Genomic DNA, 20199 nt, shown 5'->3' with positions numbered 1-20199 from the left:
TTTGCCGAGGCATATGAGCTGAGGAGGTGGCGGTGTTCATATACTTTGGCAAACACTTTGTATATATAAAAAAAAAAATCCCGGCAATGATTTATTCATCCACATCGATTGATGTGAATGGAGAAATCTGGTTTGCCAGGGCATACGAGCTGAAGTGGGTATGGATGTTGGGCGGAGCTCCTATGTCCTGGCAGACGCCTTTCCCCTCCTTTTTCTTTTTTTGGCAGAGATTTTTTCATCCACATTGATCGATGTGAATGAAGAAATCTGTGCCGTTCATTTTTTTCTTTCAGCCCAGAGGCTGAACGGAAAAAAAAAATCTCATTACCCGTATGCTCAATATAAGGAGAATAGCAGAAACTCCTAATGCTGGGCATACATGTAATGATTGCGGAGACCCTCAAATGCCAGGGCAGTACAAACACCCCACAAATAACACCATTTTGGAAAGAAGACACCCCAAGGTATTCGCTGAGGGGCATATTGAGTCCATGAAAGATTGAAATTTTTGTCCCAAGTTAGCGGAAAGGGAGACTTTGTGAGAACAAAATCAAAAAAATCAATTTCCGCTAACTTGTGCCAAAAATTTTTTTTTTCAATGAACTCGCCATGCCCCTCATTGAATACCTTGGGGTGTCTTCTTTCCAAAATGGGGTCACATGTGGGGTATTTATACTGCCCTGGCATTTTAGGGGCCCCAAAGCGTGAGAAGAAGTCTGGTATCCAAATGTCTAAAAATGCCCTCCTAAAAGGAATTTGGGCCCCTTTGCCCACCTAGGCTGCAAAAAAGTGTCACACATCTGGTATCTCCGTACTCAGGAGAAGTTGAGGAATGTGTTTTGGGGTGTCTTTTTACATATACCCATGCTGGGTGAGATAAATATCTTGGTCAAATGCCAACTTTGTATAAAAAAAAAATGGGAAAAGTTGTCTTTTGCCAAGATATTTCTCTCACCCAGCATGGGTATATGTAAAATGACACCACAAAACACATTCCCCACCTTCTCCTGAGTACAGAGATACCAGATTTGTGACACTTTTTTGCAGCCTAGGTGGGCAAAGGGGCCCACATTCCAAAGAGCACCTTTCGGATTTCACAGGTCATTTTTTACTGAATTTGATTTCAAACTCCTTACCACACATTTGGGCCCCTAGAATGCCAGGGCAGTATAACTACCCCACAAGTGACCCCATTTTGGAAAGAAGAGACCCCAAGGTATTCGCTGATGGGCATAGTGAGTTCATGGAAGTTTTTATTTTTTGTCACAAGTTAGTGGAATATGAGACTTTGTATGGAAAAAAAAAAAAAAAAAAAAAAAAATCATCATTTTCCACTAACTTGTGACAAAAAATTCTAGGAACTCGCCATGCCCCTCACGGAATACCTTGGGGTGTCTTCTTTCCAAAATGGGGTCACTTGTGGGGTAGTTATACTGCCCTGGCATTCTAGGGGCCCAAATATGTAGTAAGGAGTTTGAAATCAAATTCTGTAAAAAATGACCTGTGAAATCCGAAAGGTGCTCTTTGGAATATGGGCCCCTTTGCCCACCTAGGCTGCAAAAAAGTGTCACACATCTGGTATCTCCGTACTCAGGAGAAGGTGGGGAATGTGTTTTGGGGTGTCATTTTACATATACCCATGCTGGGTGAGAGAAATATCTTGGCAAAAGACAACTTTTCCCATTTTTTTTATACAAAGTTGGCATTTGACCAAGATATTTATCTCACCCAGCATGGGTATATGTAAAAAGACACCCCAAAACACATTCCTCAACTTCTCCTGAGTACGGAGATACCAGATGTGTGACACTTTATTGTCTTAAATAGGGTATCATTTTTAGCGGGATGGGGTAACTGTTTGATTGGCACTATTTTGGGGGTCATAAGCCTTTTTGATCGCTTGCGGTTGCACTTTTTGTGATGTAAGGTGAGGGTGACAAAAATTGCTTTTTTTTTACACCATTTTTTTATTTTTTTATGGTGTTTATCGGACAGGGTCCATCATGTGATATATTTATAGAGACGGTCTTACGGACGCGGTGATACCCAATATGTGTGGTTTTAATTTATTTTTTCATTTTTTATAGAAAAAAGCTATTTCTTTTTTTAATTTTACATTTTTATTTATTTCTTACTTTTATTATTTTCACTTTTGTTTTTTATCAAGTCCCTCTTGGATCTTGAAGATCCAGTGGGGCTGATGGCTGTACTATACTTTGCAATGCTCTTGCATTGCAAAGTATAATACAATCAGATGCCCTGTAGGTGGCAACAGCGGACGCCCCGACGGTGGAGAGAGGGAGCCCCTTCCCTCTATTAACCCCACAGATCGGGGAGGTGGGGGGGGGGGGGGGCACGAGGACACATTACCTGATTTCAGGCTCTGATCTGCAGAGCGCAGATCAGAGCCTGAAACCGGCATTTTTTCACTGCCGCGATCCGATTGGATCAATTGTCGGCAAGGGGCCATTCTGGTCACTTGCCGGCATTAATGAACTGTATGCGGTCTGTGACAGCAGCAGGACAGGGGCAGAAGCTTTAATCCAAACGCTTTGCAGCGCAAGGATTAAAGAGCTGCCATGACATCTATATACGTGGTAGCTGCACGGGGTATGTGCAGCTATCACGTATATATACAGATTGCGGAACATCTAAAATCCCATGGATTGAAAGATGAAAAACAGCATGGGTTTAACCATCAGGGAGATCATGTCAAACTAATCTTATAGATTTTTTTGATTGGGTGACTAAAATAGTAGATGGAGGAGGTGCAGTAGACATCGCTTAGCTAGACTTTAGTAAGGCTTTTGATACTGTCCCACATAGAAGGGCTTATCAATAAATTGCAGTCTTTGGGCTTGGACTCCCATATTGTTGAATGGATTAGGCAGTGGCTGACGGACAGGCAACAGAGGGTCGTAGTCAATGCAGGGCTCCAGATGGCGACCAAAATGGTCGCCAATGCGACTTGGAATTTACAAATGGCGACAAGACTTTTTAGTCTTGTCGCCATTTGCGACTAGACCCGCCGCCGCAGCTCTGCTCAATACAGCGGCGGCACAGGAGATAATCGTTCTCAACAGCGCAGGAGGAGTCTCTCCCTCCCCCCTGTGCTGCTGCTGCCGCCGCCTCCACCAATAAGAAGAGACGGGAGGAGGAGGGGAGGGGCTGTGGCCACTGCGCCACCAATGAAGATAACTGACCTGTAATACAAATACAGGAGGCGGGTGCCGGTATCAAATAGCCGACACCCGACCTCTATGACAGGGAGCTGCGATCAGCTGCAGTTGAGTTAACCCTTCAGGAGCGGTACCTGAGGGGTTAATTGTAGGTGATCGCAGCCCCCTGTCACAAAGGTCGGGTGCCGGTTATTTGATACCGGCACCCGCCTCCTGTATTTGAATAAGAAACGTTGGTGGCACAGTGCGCCCCCCCAGTATAAGAAACGTTGGTGGCACAGTGCGCCCCCCCCCCCTTCCCCAGTATAAGAAATGTTGGTGGCACAGTGCGGCCCCCCCCCCCTCCCCCAGTATAATAAACATTGGTGGCTCAGTGGGAAGTGCCAATAAGGGTTAAAAAAAAATAAAAAAATTTACTCACCTCCTCCAGTTGATCCGTAGCTGCCGGTCACCTGTACTTACTTCTTTCTTCAGGACCTGTGGTGACGTCACTGAGCTCATCACATGGCCCATTACCATGGTGATGGATCATGTGATGAGCACAGTGATGTCACCACAGGTCCTGAAGAAAGAAGTAAGTACAGGAGACCGGCAGCTACGGATCAACTGGAGGAGGTGAGTAAATTATTTTTTTATTTTTTAACCCTTATTGGCACTTCCCACTGCGCCACCAATGTTTATTATACTGGGGGGGGGGGGGCACACTGCGCCACCAATGTTTATTATATTGGGGGGGGGGGGCGCACTGCGCCACCAATGTTTATTATACTGGAGTGTTGGGGGGGCACACTGCGCCACCAATGTTTATTATATGGGGGGGGCGCACTGCGCCACCAATGTTTATTATACTGGGGTGTTGGGGGGCGCACTGCGCCACCAATGTTTATTATACTGGGGTGTTGGGGGGCGCACTGCGCCACCAATGTTTATTATACTGGGGTGTTGGGGGGCGCACTGCGCCACCAATGTTTATTATACTGGGGTGTTGGGGGGCGCACTGCGCCACCAATGTTTATTATACTGGAGTGTTGGGGGGGGCACTGCGCCACCAATGTTTATTATACTGGAGTGTTGGGGGGGCACACTGCGCCACCAATGTTTATTATATTGGGGTGTTGGGGGGGCGCACTGCGCCACCAATGTTTATTATATTGACCTTCTACTTAGCAGTCTGTATTCAGAATGCTATTATTTCCCCTTATAACCATGTTATAAGGGAAAATAATAATCATCGGGTCTCCATCCCAATCATCTCCTAGCAACCGTGCGCGAAAATCGCACCGCATCCGCACTTGCTTGCGATTTTCACGCAGCCCCATTAACTTCTATGAGGCCTGCGTTGCGTGAAAAACGCAGAATATAGAGCATGCTGCGATTCTCACGCAACGCACAAGTGATGTGTGAAAATCACCGCTCATGTGCACAGCCCCATAGAAGTGAATGGGTCCGGATTTAGTGCGGGTGCATTCCGGTATTCTGAATGCCGGATCCGGCACTAATACATTCCTATGGGGAAAAATGCTGGATCCGGCATTCAGGCAAGTCTTCAGTTTTTTTCGCCGGAGATAAAACCGTAGCATGCTGTGGTTTTATCTTTTGCCTGATCAGTCAAAATGACTGAACTGAACTGAAGACGTCCTGATGCATCCTGAACGGATTACTCTCCATTCAGAATGCATGGGGATATGCCCGATCAGTTCTTTTCCGGTATAGAGCCCCTAGGACGGAACTCAGTGCCGGAAAAGAAAAACGCTAGTGTGAAAGTACCCTAAAATATTAAGTTTAAATCCCCCCTTTCCCAATTTTACATATAAAATATATAAACATTAAATAAACATATTACATAGCGCTGCGTCCGAAAAGTCCAAACTATTAAATTATTAAAAAGTATCTCCTATGCGGTGAGCATTCGCCATTTTTTAGTCACCTTGTCACCCCAAAAAATAGCATAGGACTGTTCTATTATGGGCTGAACGTTTCATAAAATGCTAAATGCACGCGGCTTTTTTTGGTGTTTTTTTTTTTGCGCGGTATTGAGTATCGCAATACTTTTTTATGGTGACGAAAGCGAATCAAAATTTTGGTTTCAAAACAACCCTACGCCGATCTGATCAGCGTAGCGTTGTCACGATAGCAAAATTTTGATTCAGTTTCGATTTGGCGACTAAAAATTTGATTTGGCTCCTAAATTTTTCAGTTCAGGAGCCAATGGCTACTAGGTATTTTTTTTAGTCTGGAGCACTGCAATGGAGTATTCAGACCATGGTCTTGTTACCAGTGGGGTACCTCAGGGATCTGTTCCGGGACCCATATTGTTTAATATCTTTATCAGCGAAATTGCAGAAGGCCTCGATGGTAAGGTGTGTCTTTTTGCTGATGACACAAAGATTTGTAACAGGGTTGATGTTCCTGGAGGGATACACCAGATGGAAAAGGATTTAGGAAAACTAGAGGAATGGTCAAAAATCTGGCAACTAAAATTTAATGTGGATAAGTGCAAAATAATGCACCTGGGGCGTAAAAACCCAAGAGCAGAATATACAATCAGTGATACAGTCCTAACCTCAGTATCTGAGGAAAGGGATTTAGGGGTCATTATTTCAGAAGACTTAAAGGTAGGCAGACAATGTCATAGAGCAGAAGGAAGTTCTAGCAGAATGCTTGGGTGTATAGGGAGAGGAATTACCAGTAGAAAGAGGAGGTGCTCATGCCGCTTTACAGAGCACTAGTCAGACCTCATTTGGAGTATTGCGCTCAGTACTGGAGACCATATCTCCAGAAGGATATTGATACTTTGGAGAGAGTTCAGAGAAGAGCTACTAAACTGGTACATGGATTGCAGGATAAAACTTACCAGGAAAGATTAAAGGACCCTAAAGGCTACTTTCACACTAGCGTCGGGGCTCCGCTTGTGAGCTCCGTTTGAAGAGTCTCACAAGCGGCCTCGAACGCATCCGTCCAGCTACCAATGCATTCGGAGTGGATGCGGATCCGCTCAGAATGCATCAGTCTAGCAGCGTTCGGGTGTTCGCCTGGCTGTGCGGAGGCAAACGGATCCGTCCAGACTTACAATGTAAGTCAATGGGGACGGATCCGTTTGAAGTTGACACAATATGGCTCAATTTTCAAACGGATCTGTCCCCCATTGACTTTCAATGTAAAGTCTGGACGGATCCGTCTGAACCACTTTCACACTTAGAATTTTTTTTAAACTATAATGCAGACGGATCCGTTCTAAACGGATCCAAACGTCTGCATTATAGGAGCGGATCCGTCTGTGAAGACATCAGACGGACCTGCTCTGAACTCAAGTGTGAAAGTAGCCTTACATGTATAGCTTGGAAGAAAGACGAGACAGAGGGGATATGATAGAAACTTTTAAATACATAAAGGGAATCAACAAGGTAAAAGAGGAGAGAATATTTAAAAGAAGAAAAACTGCTACAAGAGGACATAGTTTTAAATTAGAGGGGCAAAGGTTTAAAAGTAATATCAGGAAGTATTACTTTACTGAGAGAGTAGTGGATGCATGGAATAGCCTTCCTGCAGAAGTGGTAGCTGCAAATACAGTGAAGGAGTTTAAGCATGCATGGGATAGGCATAAGGCCATCCTTCATATAAGATAGGGCCGGGGGCTATTCATAGTATTCAGTATATTGGGCAGACTAGATGGGCCAAATGGTTCTTATCTACCGACACATTCTATGTTTCTATGTATCCCGTGAGAGTGCAACTACCCCGCCAATGAAGGGGGACATGCACGAGGCCAGCACAGCATTTACAAGGTCAGCCTCGAGTCCCGTGAGTGTGCAAAATTCCACCTATGGAATGAGGGGCGGTCATGCACATGGCCAGCACCGCATCCAGTGGGAGTGCAAGTATTCCACCCAGGGAAGGGGGTCATGCACATGGCCAGCAACGTATCCGGTGAGAGTGCAGTATTCCACCTAAGGAAGGGGGTCATGCACGTGGCCAGCACCGCATCCAGTGAGAGTGTGAGAGTGCGAGAGTGCAAGCACCCTGCCGATGGAAGGGGGTCATGCACATGCCCAGCAACGTACCGGCGAGAGAACAACCACAGGCAGTGAGAGCGCATGCACATGTCCGGAAGCGAATCCAGTGAGAGTGCATAATTCCGCCTATGGAAGGAGGTTGTGCACGTGGCCAGCACCTCCAGTGAGAGTACAGTATTCCGCCTATGGAAGGGGGGCATGAACATGGCCGGCAGCGGATCCAGTGAGAGTGCAGCATTGGAGGTCATGCACATGGCCGGCAGCGGATCCCGTGAGTGCCGAATTCCACCTGAGGAAGGAGGTCGGGTACATGGCCAGCACCGTAGTCTGTGAAAGTGCAGTATTCCGCCTATGGAAGGGGGTCATGCACATGGCCAGTCCGCAGCCAGGGAAAGTGCAGTAGTCTGCCTAGGAAGGGGGGGGGGGGGGGGTCATGCACAAGGCCAGTACCGTAACCGGTGAGAGAGTGCGGAATTCCGCCTATAGAAAGGGGACATGCACCCAGTCGACACTGTACTCGGGAGCGGGGTGCAAGATTCATCCCAGGGAAGGGGTTACTTTTGGCCAGCGCCGTGTCCGGGGAGCGCAACATGCCGCCTATGAAAGGGGGGCATGCACATGGCCAGCTCTACCGAGATCAGGCTGCAGTGTCCAGCGCAGCCAACAAGAATTCCATAGCATACAAACTTGATACGGATTTTTTTTTTTTTTTAACTGACACAGCCTCCCTGAGAGGTAGGAAGGGGCCACCATACAGGCCCATGAGGAAGGCCCGGATCTCAGAGGGCCTCCTCTATACAGGAGCCGGCCCATGGAGATGGCCGGTACCTAAAGGGTTAACTGGGATCCGGCCTGGGGGCGGCGCAGCGATCCCCTGGGGGAGGAGGAACCTCCAGGCGGGAAGAAATCGCGCCTGGAAGAAGTTCCCTCCCCCTGCAATTAAGGCCGAAATCGCGGCCTAGTAGGCCGCAAAGCCGAGGCCTAAATTTGTGGCGCCTGCTCCTGGACGCCACTGATCCTTCTCCTCAAGCGAGATACTCTTCATCCTGTCGTCGGCTGTGCTGTGAACTGGCGCGCACAGCGTGAGGTCACAGAGCGCCCTCACGCTGTGCACAGCTGACAGCCGAGGACCAGGAAGCGGTGAGTACAGAGCCTTCACTGCTTCCTGGTCCTCCAGTACTAATGAGCGCTTCAACAATGGAAGCGCTCATTAGTATTTGCCCCTTATACGGCATCTTTTTCCATAAAACTATATCAATCTGCTCAGCTCCTCCTGCTGTATAATATTGTACCCAAGGATCAGACTGCATGTTTAATGTGATACACTCACTTTAAATGGCAGAGAAAGCTCCATATTCATAACTACCAGCAATTCTTGAATGCACTTGTATGGCGACAGAGGGGAAAAAAAGAAGGAGAAAAAAAAAAAAAAAAAAACTACTTACAGCATCTGCCTTACAAATCGTGTTGGCTATGTGCCGGCATACCATCCTCAGCCAATCCACCTTCAGAGGCTCCTCCGTTGTCAGCTGGAAGCTAAATAACTGGTTTGTCTGTTCTGTTGGAGGTCGCACTACCAATGCAAACGCGTTATGGCATTCTGCAAATCCAAACAAACACAGTCAGTTTTATGATGCTGATGCCGTACATTGTTACTCAAACACACACACCATGGGGGAGATTTATCAAAACTAGATACCAAGGGAGCTCTGAAAAATGAAAGTGACTGGTTGTTAGGGGCAACCAAGCAGATTTTCGTTTACACGAATTTTGATAAATCTCCCCCCATGTTTTTGACATGTATGGACTTCTGTGTTTTATCTCCTCCTTCTGAAATAAAACACAGAGAAACAATTTACAGCTTATTAAGGCACAGTAGCACGCCGCGGCGGACAGCACAGAGACAGCACTCAAGCGTGAACAATTCTGCACAGTCTGGAAACTCAGATTTAGAATGTACTCTTAGCTGGGTAACCATGCAGCAGTATATAACTACTCTGGGTCTTGCTGTTAATTCACCGCAGTTCTCATAATGGCAGATGGGCACACTACGCTGACATGCTGTGCCCAGAGAAACTGCTTTATCACTAGATATTTGCTTCAATAGTAAAACCTAAGAGCTTCATATAGCTTATTACTAGACGCCCATATTCACAGAATTTCTGTAGTCTAGAGAATTTCACAACTTATCTTTTACCATTTCCAATAAAATATTGAGTGGGCATAAGACTAGGGCTTATCAAGAAATTTGCTGAAGAGTCACACTTTATAGGTTTCTGTAAGTTTTACTAGAAACATTTGTGGGGTTTCAAAGAAAACAGTTAAAACGATAAACACTTTAAGAAGTGTCCAAGGGTGCTTCTCCTCCAGCTTATTCCTGCGCTGCCCAATCGACAAGTCTCTCCCTATACGTAAAGTAGGGAAGGACTGTCGAGCTGAACCCAACCAGGACAAGGCGCTACACTTTCCCTCAAATACAGCTCTTTAAAAAGGTCTCCCTCTCAATTGCCGCCATGTTTAAAAAGAATTGGGTTTTACTTAAAGGGCTTCTGTCACCCCACTAAACTCTTTTTTTGTGTGTACTTATAATCCCTATCCTGCGATATTGCTATACATTATGTTATTAATAATTTTCATTCAGTAGATTTGGCAAAAAACATACTTTTATGATATGCTAATTACCTGTCTACCAGCAAGTAGGGAGTCTACTTGCTGGTAGCAGCCGCAGAAAACCGCCCCCTCCTCTTGTTGATTGACAGGGCCAGCCGCGATCTCCTCCTCCAGCCGGCCCTGTCAGCATTTCAAAAATCGTGCGCCTGTGTTGATTCGGCGCAGGCGCTCTGAGATAAGGAGGCTCGCCTCCTCAGCACTCCCTCAGTGCGCCTGCGCCAATGACGTCTTCTCTTTCGGTGACGTCATCGGCGCACTGAGGGAGTGCTGAGGAGGCGAGCCTCCTTCTCTCAGAGCGCCTGCGCTCTGCCTTAAGCTGTAAATCAACACAGGCGCGCGATTTTTGAAATGCTGACAGGGCCGGCCAGAGGAGGAGGAGATCGCGGCTGGCCCTGTCAATCAACAAGTGGAGGGGGCGGTTTTCTGCGGCTGCTACCAGCAAGTAGACGCTCTACTTGCTGGTAGAATGGTAATTAGCATATCATAAAAGTAAGTTTATTGCCAAATCTACTGAACGAAAATTAATAACATAATGTATAGCAATATCGCAGGATAGGGATTATAAGTACACAAAAAAAAAAAAAATATATATGAGTTTAGTGGGGTGACAGAAGCCCTTTAATGTGAGACCCTGACAGTATTTCATACCGCTCCTTGGTTATAGCACTATGAAAAGCTACCTACAGTCTGATTTAAAGGGACACTTCCATCAAAAAAAATGTTTTATCACATTAAGTCCTCGTGCACAGGACAGTGAAAAATAGCTGTGTGAGAGCTGTTTAAGTAACTGCCATCACACAGGCATTTTTAGCACCAGTGAATGTCTATGAAGCTATTCACATGGCCATTCTTTTAACAGTCAGTGAATAGCGTACGTCCAAAAATAGGAGATGTCCTATTTTAGGCGGTTTGAAATCAATGGGACCTTTTTTAATAGCATTAATAACGGGTACACATCAACTAAATGGCCATTAAGGGGTTAAAAAACAAAAACCAACTTCAATGAGCAGGACCTGCCGAAAAACCTTCAATATGCGTGATGACGTAGCCATGTGGGAGAGTGTGGTAACATCGCGCACATTGCAGGTCCTGTTCTCTGAAGAGAGAAGAGACTGCAGCAGCGCCATCAAGTGGATGAGGTGAGTTTTTTTTTTTTTTTGTCAAATCAACAGCTGGGGACCACTATGGGGGCATTATTTACACAATGGGGAAAATTATTTAAGCTGGGGGCCTACATTGGGGACATTAAAATTAAAATGGCTACACTATGAGGGCCATTATTTTACCCAGTGGCCTACATGGAAAACATTATTAAAGCTGGGGCAGTAAAAAAATCCTACACTATAGGGGAAATTATTTTAGCTGGGGGCCTACCATCCAGTGGGTTTTCTCAGAAGGGTGGGTCTAGAAATAACTGCCAAATTAATCAGTTTTTAAATGGACATAAAAAAAAAAAAGGGATGCAAAACGGACACAACCATAAAATGGATGCACACACGGATACAAAATGGCCGTGAAAAACTGACAGTGAGTCCGTTTTTAACTGGCATTTTTATTCACCGTCGTGTGCATGTAGCCTAACAGCCCATATGTGAATAGCCTATGTATTTTTTTTTTTTCATTTTTAAAACGAGAGGTTTTCTGTGTAATTTTTTTTAAATCATTCTATGTATTCCGTATACTTCAATAGTTTTTTTGCACTTTATACTTAATGTTCAACAGGAGGCATAGATAGCTACTTCTATTCTATGGTTCAGTACAATTACAGCGGTAGCAAATATGTATAGTTTAATTTGTTTTTGTTACTACTTTTGAATAATAGAACATCTCCTGCAAAAAAAAAAAAAAAAAAAAAAAAGGTGTGCGCATCATCGGATGTGGACCAAAAATATGGTCATGTGATTGGGGCCGCATGCTAGACTGCCAATATTTAAATTCCTCCTACCCTTGAGGCTTACAAGGGATCAGGCACTAATTTTGGCAATCAGTTGTCAGACCCCCACGTGATCTAGCATTTATCACCTATCCAATGGATAGGCAATAAATGTTTCGGGCTGGAATGCCCATTTTTACATACAAAATTCTGGCAAGTGATATTACTTATTAAACATTAAAAGTATCACAGACCTTCAGTTTCCCGGATGTCAAGAACTTTCTTTATCTGTGACAACGGCATCAAGCTGATATGCTTAAGAGATGCTGGGGGTCTTGTGTGTCCATGAGGACTCTTGAAAGTCCCAATGACTTTATGCCGCTTTCTTGCAATCTGAAAATACAAATTAACTGTTAATGTACATGGGAGAATCTACAAAATATTGGTTTGGTTGCTGAAATATTGTACATTCACATGATTGCTAGAAAAAATAAATCCTAATACATGTTTAAAGTGGTTATTCAACAAAAAGTATTACCATGCAATTGATAGGGTATTTCAAAAGGAGTATTACTGCTATATACACACACACACTACAAAAATATTCCTTGTGTGTACATTATATTTTTCTCTCTGGTAGAGATCCCTACAGTAACTCCAGTGGCTAGAATTCTGGTCCACCTTCTCCCACATTCGGTGGTGGACTGACATGCTCAGAAGCTTATCTGCTGCTTTTCCCTCACCCTCAGTGCTGATCTCAGTGTAGACGGTGAAGAGGTCCAGTTACCCTTGATTCATCCATCCATCCCTAATTCAGAGATATAGCTATAGCTCTCTATAGACCGTAAAGGAGGATAATGGAGGATGACACTGCATACTACAGTGCTATTACTGGAATTAGGGACAGTTTTTGAGGTGCTATTTATGTAGGGGAGGGATACAGGAGGAAGAATTCACAATGCACTCCTGGGGGGGATGTAGGCTCTTGCCTGTTTCATGTTACAAGAGTTTAACTGCAAAGCCATTGAGAAAGTATGAAAACTGCTGTAACTGCCATATTATTCTACACCCAGATGGAAAACTGCTACCACCCCCAACAAAGGCGTCCTCGAGGGTAGGTAATATCTGGAGTCTAATGTTTAAAAAGAAAGATCATGATTCTAGATATGTGGGGGGGGGGGGGGGGGGGGGGGGGCGAACTTTCATTCATTAATGATCAGTAATGGACAGCTTTCATTGGACAACCTCATACATCGAAAGGGGTCTGTTTATGAATCTGTGGGGGACACTGGAGATGGAGGACCTGTTGCCACAAACTGCAATGAAATCTGCAGGTAGCATGTTATAGGGCAGGAGGGGCTGAGCAGACTGATAACGAGATTTTTGTATAACTTACCAGTAAAATCTCTTTCTCGCTCTTCCTTGGGGGACACAGGAAACCTTGGGTATAGCTCATCTCCATAGGAGGCGTGACACTAAGTGAAAGACTGTTAAGCCCCTCCTCCAGCAGCTATACCCTCAGCCTGGAGCGAGCGACTACCAGTTATGTGCCCAAGTAGTTAAAACAAAGGCAAGGATCAACCAATTAACACCAACAAGTCAAAACTCCCGTCAGGGCAACCAAAACAATGGGTGGGTGCTGTGTCCCCCAAGGAAGAGCGAGAAAGAGATTTTACTGGTAAGTTATACAAAAATCTCGTTTTCTCGCCCAATTCCTTGGGGGACACAGGAAACCTTGGGACGTTCAAAAGCAGTCCACAAATAGGGAGGGACCACAACCCAAAGTGAATTAAAGCACCATAGGCATTAAGGCACCGCCGCCTGCAAGACCAGGCGGCCCAAAGCAGCATCCGCCGATGCATAAGTGTTCACCTTGTAGAACTTGGTGAAAGTGTGCAAAGAAGACCAGGTGGCCGCCTTACACAATTGTTCAGCCGAAGCTCGATTTCGCTGAGCCCAGGAAGCCCCGACCGCTCTGGTAGAATGAGCGGTAACACCAAAAGGCGGTTCCCTGCCCTTAGCACTGTAAGCCTCAGCAATAGCCATCTTGATGAAGCGGGCAATAACCACTTTAGATGCCGCCAGCCCCCTGCGCGGACCCTCCGGAACCACAAATAGAGAATCCGAGCGCCGAAAGGGTCTAGTTACATCCAAGTAGATCCTCAGAGCCCTAACAACATCCAGACGGTGAAGATCCCGTTCCCGAGGATGAGACGGGGACGGGCACAGAGAAGGAAGGATAATATCTTCATTCAGGTGAAAAGCGGACACCACCTTCGGAAGGAAATCCGGAACCGGGCGGAGAACCACCTTGTCCTGGTGAAAAACCAAGAGGGGTTCTACGCAAGAAAGTGCCGCCAATTCAGACACACGCCGAAGAGACGTGATGGCTACGAGGAAAAAAACTTTGCAAGACAACAAGCGAAGGGAAACCCTGCGCAAAGGCTCGAAAGGAGAAGATTGGAGAGCCGTCAGCACAACATTAAGATCCCAAGATGGAACGGGAGCGCGATACGGGGGAGCATAGAGAGCAACCCCCTGCAGAAAAGTCTTAACTGGACCGAGCGGAGCCAGAGGTCGCTGAAAAAGGATCGAAAGCGCTGAGATCTGACCCTTTAGGGTACTGAGACCCAAACCCAAGTCCAGACCAGACTGCAAGAAGGATAAAATCGTGGGGAGAGAAAACCGAAGGGGATGAACATCTAAGGTCTCGCAGAAGTTCAAATAGGCCCGCCAGGTTCGGTAATAAATCCTGGACGATGCCGGTTTACGCGCACGAATCATGGTACGGACCACGTCAGCAGAAAACCCCCGCCGCGTTAGGACCGCGGTCTCAATAGCCACGCCGCTAAACGTAGCGACCCTAAATGCTGGTGGAAGATCGGCCCTTGAGAGAGGAGGTCTTCTCTTAGAGGCAGAGGCAAGGGGGCGTCTGCCAGGAGCAACATAAGGTCGGCGTACCAAGGACGACGAGGCCAATCCGGGGCTATTAGGATCGCAGGCGTGCCCTCCGCCGCGATCTTCCGAAGGACTCGTGGAAGAAGAGGCAGGGGCGGAAAAACGTAGAGGAGAGAGAACTCCGTCCAGGGAAGGACGAGCGCGTCCGCGCCGTAAGCGTCCGGATCCTTGGTTCTGGCCATGAAGGTGGGGAGCTTGTGGTTGAATCTGGAGGCCATGAGATCCACGTCCGGACGACCCCAACGGAGGCAAAGAGACTCGAAGACGTCGGGGTGCAGAGACCACTCGCCCGGGTCGATCGTCGTCCGGCTGAGGAAATCCGCCGCCCAATTGTCCACCCCCGGGATGTAAATGGCCGAAATGGCTGGAACATGAACTTCCGCCCAGCGAAGGATTAGAGACACCTCCCTCATTGCTGCCGCGCTGCGAGTGCCCCCTTGATGATTTATGTATGCCACAGCCGTGGCATTGTCTGATTGGACACGAACAGGGTGACCCTGAAGCAGCGAAGTCCAATGCCGGAGTGAGAGGAGAATCGCCCTCAGCTCCAGAACGTTGATCGGCAGTTTGGACTCCGATGGAGACCAAGTGCCTTGTACGGACCGAGGAGGAAACACCCCCCCCCAACCCCGCAGACTGGCATCGGTGGTAATCACCAACCAAGTTATCGGTAGGAAGGACTTCCCTTGGAGAGGGGTCCGTAACCACCAGAGTAGAGAGGAGCGAACCTGGGGGGGAAGGGGAAAGTGCTGATCCAGACTTTCCTGGGACTTGTCCCATGCGGACAGAATGGCAGTCTGAAAGGTGCGGGAGTGATACTGCGCGTAGGGGATTGCTTCGAAACAGGATACCATCTGTCCCAAGACCCGCATGCTGAACCGGAAGGAAGGACGGCGGTGGTTCAGAAGGCTCTGAACCGACCGATGAAGGAGCTGGCGCTTCTCTGACGGAAGCCGAACCTCCGCTGCATCTGTATCCAGCAGCATCCCTAGAAAGATCAGTTGCCTGGATGGAACAAGAGCGGATTTGGGAAGATTGATAATCCAACCGAACCGGCGTAAGGTTTGTAGTGAGAGGTCCACACTGGCAGATGTCAGTGACAGAGAGGGTGCCTTGATAAGGAGATCGTCCAAATATGGAAGAAGAAAAACTCCCCTGGAACGAAGTAAGGCGAGGACAGGGGCTAGGACCTTTGTGAAAACGCGAGGGGCTGTCGCCAGCCCGAAGGGGAGGGCAACGAACTGGTAGTGGTCGGACCCCACTGCAAAGCGCAGAAAGCACTGATGGCACTGAGCGATTGGAATATGAAGGTAGGCGTCCTGGATGTCGATAGAGGCCAGGAACTCCCCTTTTTCCAGAGAGGCCACCACCGACCTGAGAGACTCCATCCGGAACCGCTGAAGACGAAGGAAACGGTTTAACCGTTTTAAATCCAGAATGGGACGAACCGAGCCTTCCTTTTTGGGGACCACAAAAAGGTTCGAATAGAACCCTTTGAATCTTTCCTCCATAGGAACCGGAGCAATGACCCCCTTGTCCAGAAGGGTACGAGTGGCAGTAAAGAAATCGGCCGCCCTTTGGGGATCTCGAGGAACCCGGGAGCGAAAGAACCGAACTGGGGGGAGGGACGCAAACTCGAGTTTGTACCCGGAAGACACCACCTCGAGAGCCCAGGCGTCGGAGACGTGCGTCTGCCAGAAGTCCCTGAACAGGAGGAGACGTCCCCCCACCCGGGTGGGTGGGGGCGCACCTTCAGGTAGTGTTCTGCTTGGTCGCGGGAGGACGAGCAGGCTGTGACTTGCGCCAGGAGGGCTGGGTCCGAAAAAAAGGCTTCTTACGTCTGTCTTGGACAGGGTTAGAGGATGGACCTGAAGTGGTGCGAGGTGTGGGAGCTCTGCGGGAAGACCTGAAGCGAGAAAAGGTGGGACGGCCTCGAGTGGTGCTCCTAGTCCTGGATTGGGGAAGATGTGTACTCTTCCCTCCCGTGGCTTCAGAGATGATTTCATCCAAGCGGGCCCCGAACAATCGAGAACCAGTGAAGGGAAGGCCAGTAAGAGACCGCTTTGACGTGGCGTCCGCCGTCCAAACCTTTAACCAAAGCTCCCTTCTAGCCGAAACGGCCAGGGCAGATGAACGGGCTATAAGAGCCCCCGCATACAGGGATGCCTCACAGACAAATTTTCCGGCCTGAACGATAAGTTGGGCCAGAGCCCGGAGGTCCTGAATAGGGACGTCGGATTCAAGCTCCTGATCCAGCTGAGACGCCCATTCTGAAACCGCTTTTCCAGCCCAAGCGGAGGCAAAGACCGGCCTGAGGGCGGAACCGGAGGCTGCAAAGATACCCTTTGTAATGGCCTCTATCCGGCGATCTTCCGTGGATTGTAAGGAAGAACCATCTGCAACGGGAATAGCCGTGCTTTTGGACAAACGGGCCACAGGGGGGTCGACTTTAGGTGGTGACGCCCAGTTTGTAATGCAATCCGCCGGGAATGGATAACAGATATCCAACTTCTTAGGCGGGGTAAAACGGGCATCAGGACGGGCCCAGGCCTTAGAAACCACCGACGAGAAGTCAGCGTGGAGGGGAAAAACCGCAGACGCCTGTTTTTGGCGAAAAAAGGAAACACTGGCCTTTTCAGAATTAGGAGGGTCATCGTGAATCTTAAAGGTATCACGGATATTGTTAATAAGATGGCCCACAGCAGAAGCCAGCTTTGAAGGCAAGGCCGAGTCCATATCCCAATCAGAATCGGCTAGTTCCCCTTCAGAGGGCATATCCTGTAATGAGGAAGGACCCGACTGAGGGCGCACCCTTGGGGGTGATACCGAAGCATCCGAGGATGATAGGTGCTCCGCCCTGGACCGCTTCTGGAGTTGACGGACTCTGGAGGTGTCGCCTGGAGAGAGAGACTCAGACGGGTCAGCTAAGGCAGCGGACCCGGAGGGCCCAGCAGAGGAATTATCCAGCTGCGGTAAGGGCAATGTATCTGCAAGGCGGCCCACAACATTAGTGAGACTGACCACAGCCTGGGAAAGGGATCTAGCCCAGTCAGGGGGATCCAAGAGGCCAGGGGGTGACACAGCAGATGGCGGACCCTGTAATGGGGCTTTGCAAGCCGAGCAATGCGGGTCAGGCTGCCCTTGAGGAAGGGGTGCCTTACATGCGGTGCAGGTATGATACCAAGGACCAGCAGGCACTGAGGGGTCAGACATGTTGGCTGGAAGTAATATACAAAAACGTCCAGGCCAGAGGGCTGCAGTGCTGGAAGGGGTCAACAGTCCTACCAGGTCACAGTGGGAGCAGACGGCACAGCAGCGGCAACAGCAGCGGCAACAGCAGCGGTCCTCAGAGCCCTGAGGTAATCTGAGAGCAGGCAGGCACGAAGAGGAGGCGGGGCTAGTGAGGAGCGGGAAGAAGACGTCCGCCCCTTGACTGAAGCCTAACATGTACAGTGGAACGGAACGAAGCTCCGCCCACCGATAAAACTTCGCGCGCGCGCGTGATTCAAAATATTACATGCCGCCGAAACCCCACAGAATAATGTCCCCCGTTCACTTCCATATAAGCGGAGGCGAACGCACACCAGTGGCCGGACAAGAGTTGAACACAGCCGCAGTTGAACACAGCCGCAGCTGATAACGAAAGGCGGCCCACGGCCGCCGCACCTGAGGTAAAACTGCGCTGTAACCCTCCCCCACGAGCATCGCTCCGCTTTTGCCCACAAACACAAAGGAGCCGCAGGACTCACAGCTAAGAGAGCTGTAACTTGTAACTGACATGAAGGTCAGGCAGAGGGGACAGCAGCATCAGGCCCTAACGGGGGGGGGGGGGGGGGGGTAGAACGGCTGCACAGCCACCTCACCATCGACGTTTTCACCCTCTGTCCATCCAGCAGGGACGCCCCTTCAGCCACTGGCACCGAAGTGGCAGGGAGCTGGAGAGGGGCTTGCAGGTGGGCGACCCTTGTGCTGGCGGGATGCAGGGGAGCTGGGCTGCCCTGGTCCTCCTTTTCTTCTGTGGGGGAGGCAGCAGTGCGGATAACCGGCACTGGCGCAGCTCAACCCCGGGAAAACAGAGAGGTCTAATGCGACTCTGTTGTCCCTGTTGAAAAAAGGAAAAAAAAAGTTGAAAATAATAAAAGAGAAAAAATAAAATCTTTAGCAAAGACAGCTCTGCAGTGCAGAGAGTGTCTTGCCTCCTTGACACTAAGCAAAAAACTGGTAGTCGCTCGCTCCAGGCTGAGGGTATAGCTGCTGGAGGAGGGGCTTAACAGTCTTTCACTTAGTGTCACGCCTCCTATGGAGATGAGCTATACCCAAGGTTTCCTGTGTCCCCCAAGGAATTGGGCGAGAAAGATAGTTTTGCGGGAAAACATTCAGTAAAACCTGTAATTTATGTATTTCAATCTGCTATTTCTGACTTCAGTTGTACACAGGGGAGGTGTTATCACTGATTGATGGCCTTCCCCTACGTGTATACACCGATAGCTGTCAGTCACTGATAGTTGTGAACAGAGGTGGTCTTAAAAATTTTGAAAGATCAGAGATTTAAATGCATAAATTACACATTTTGATGACTGATATATAGTTTTGTTGGTAAACAATTAGCAAAACATGTAATGTATTCATTATAAATCTCTGATCTTTCTAAACTTAAGACCACCTCTGTACACAACTATCAGTGACTGACAGCTATCTCTATATACATGCAGGGGAAGGCTAAACTGTGATAACACCTCCCCTGTGTACAACTGAAGTCAGAAATAGCAGATTTAGGCTACATGCACACGAACGTTGTTTGTTTTAGTGACCGTTCCGTTTTTTTGGCGGATAGGATGCGGACCCATTTATTTCAATGGGTCCGCAAAAAATGCGGACAGCACACCGTGTGCTATCCGTATGTCCGTTCCAAAGCCCCGCAAAAGAAAATAACAACATGTCCTATTCTTGTCAGTTTTAGGCATTGCTACAATGGATCCGCCAAAAAAACAAAAACAAAAAAACGGATGTCTTTCGGTTGATGTTTTTTTGCGGATCCGCAATTTGCGGACCGCAAAACACATATGGTCGTTTGCATAGCCTTAAATGCATAAATTACAAGTTTTACTGAATGTTTTCACACAAAACTATATAGAAACCTGCTCAGATCCTCCTGCACTACATTTTGTAGTGACAGGCTTTAATACAATAATTACAAGTAAAAAAATAATTGCTGTATAATGCTGTAAGGTTATTTAGCAATTTGCTCTATAAAACAAAGACAGGACAGCATGTCCCAGGCAAAGGGGGTCATTCATTATCATTTTCTACGCCTGTTTTAAGCGTAGAAAATGGTCTAAATGTATGCCTTCCATTTAGACTTCCACTGGATGCGCCAAAGTTATATAGAGGCTGGCACCTCTTCATAACTTCAGCGGATCCACCGCCAGATATAGGGGTTATTAAGACTGGCATTTTAGATGCGCCCACCACCACCATAGTGATTACAGTCCTAAAAGAAACACAC

General features: G+C 47.8%; 1 protein-coding gene across 3 annotated transcripts in view; it reads right to left on the bottom strand.

The window, feature by feature from the left end:
• Nucleotides 1-20199, bottom strand: part of ECT2 (epithelial cell transforming 2) — a 119459-nt gene that overhangs the window by 26027 nt on the left and 73233 nt on the right. For all 3 annotated transcript variants that reach the window (XM_040428246.1, XM_040428245.1, XM_040428248.1), the window contains 2 exons: nt 11990-12128; nt 8638-8792 (listed from right to left, as the gene is read on the bottom strand). In XM_040428246.1, coding sequence (XP_040284180.1) covers nt 8638-8792; nt 11990-12128 — 294 coding nt within the window. The remainder of the gene's footprint in view (nt 1-8637; nt 8793-11989; nt 12129-20199) is intronic.

This window comes from Bufo bufo, chromosome 4, assembly GCF_905171765.1.
Source record: "Bufo bufo chromosome 4, aBufBuf1.1, whole genome shotgun sequence".
Taxonomy (NCBI): Eukaryota; Metazoa; Chordata; class Amphibia; order Anura; family Bufonidae; genus Bufo; species Bufo bufo.
This window is presented reverse-complemented; position numbering and strand designations above follow the sequence as displayed.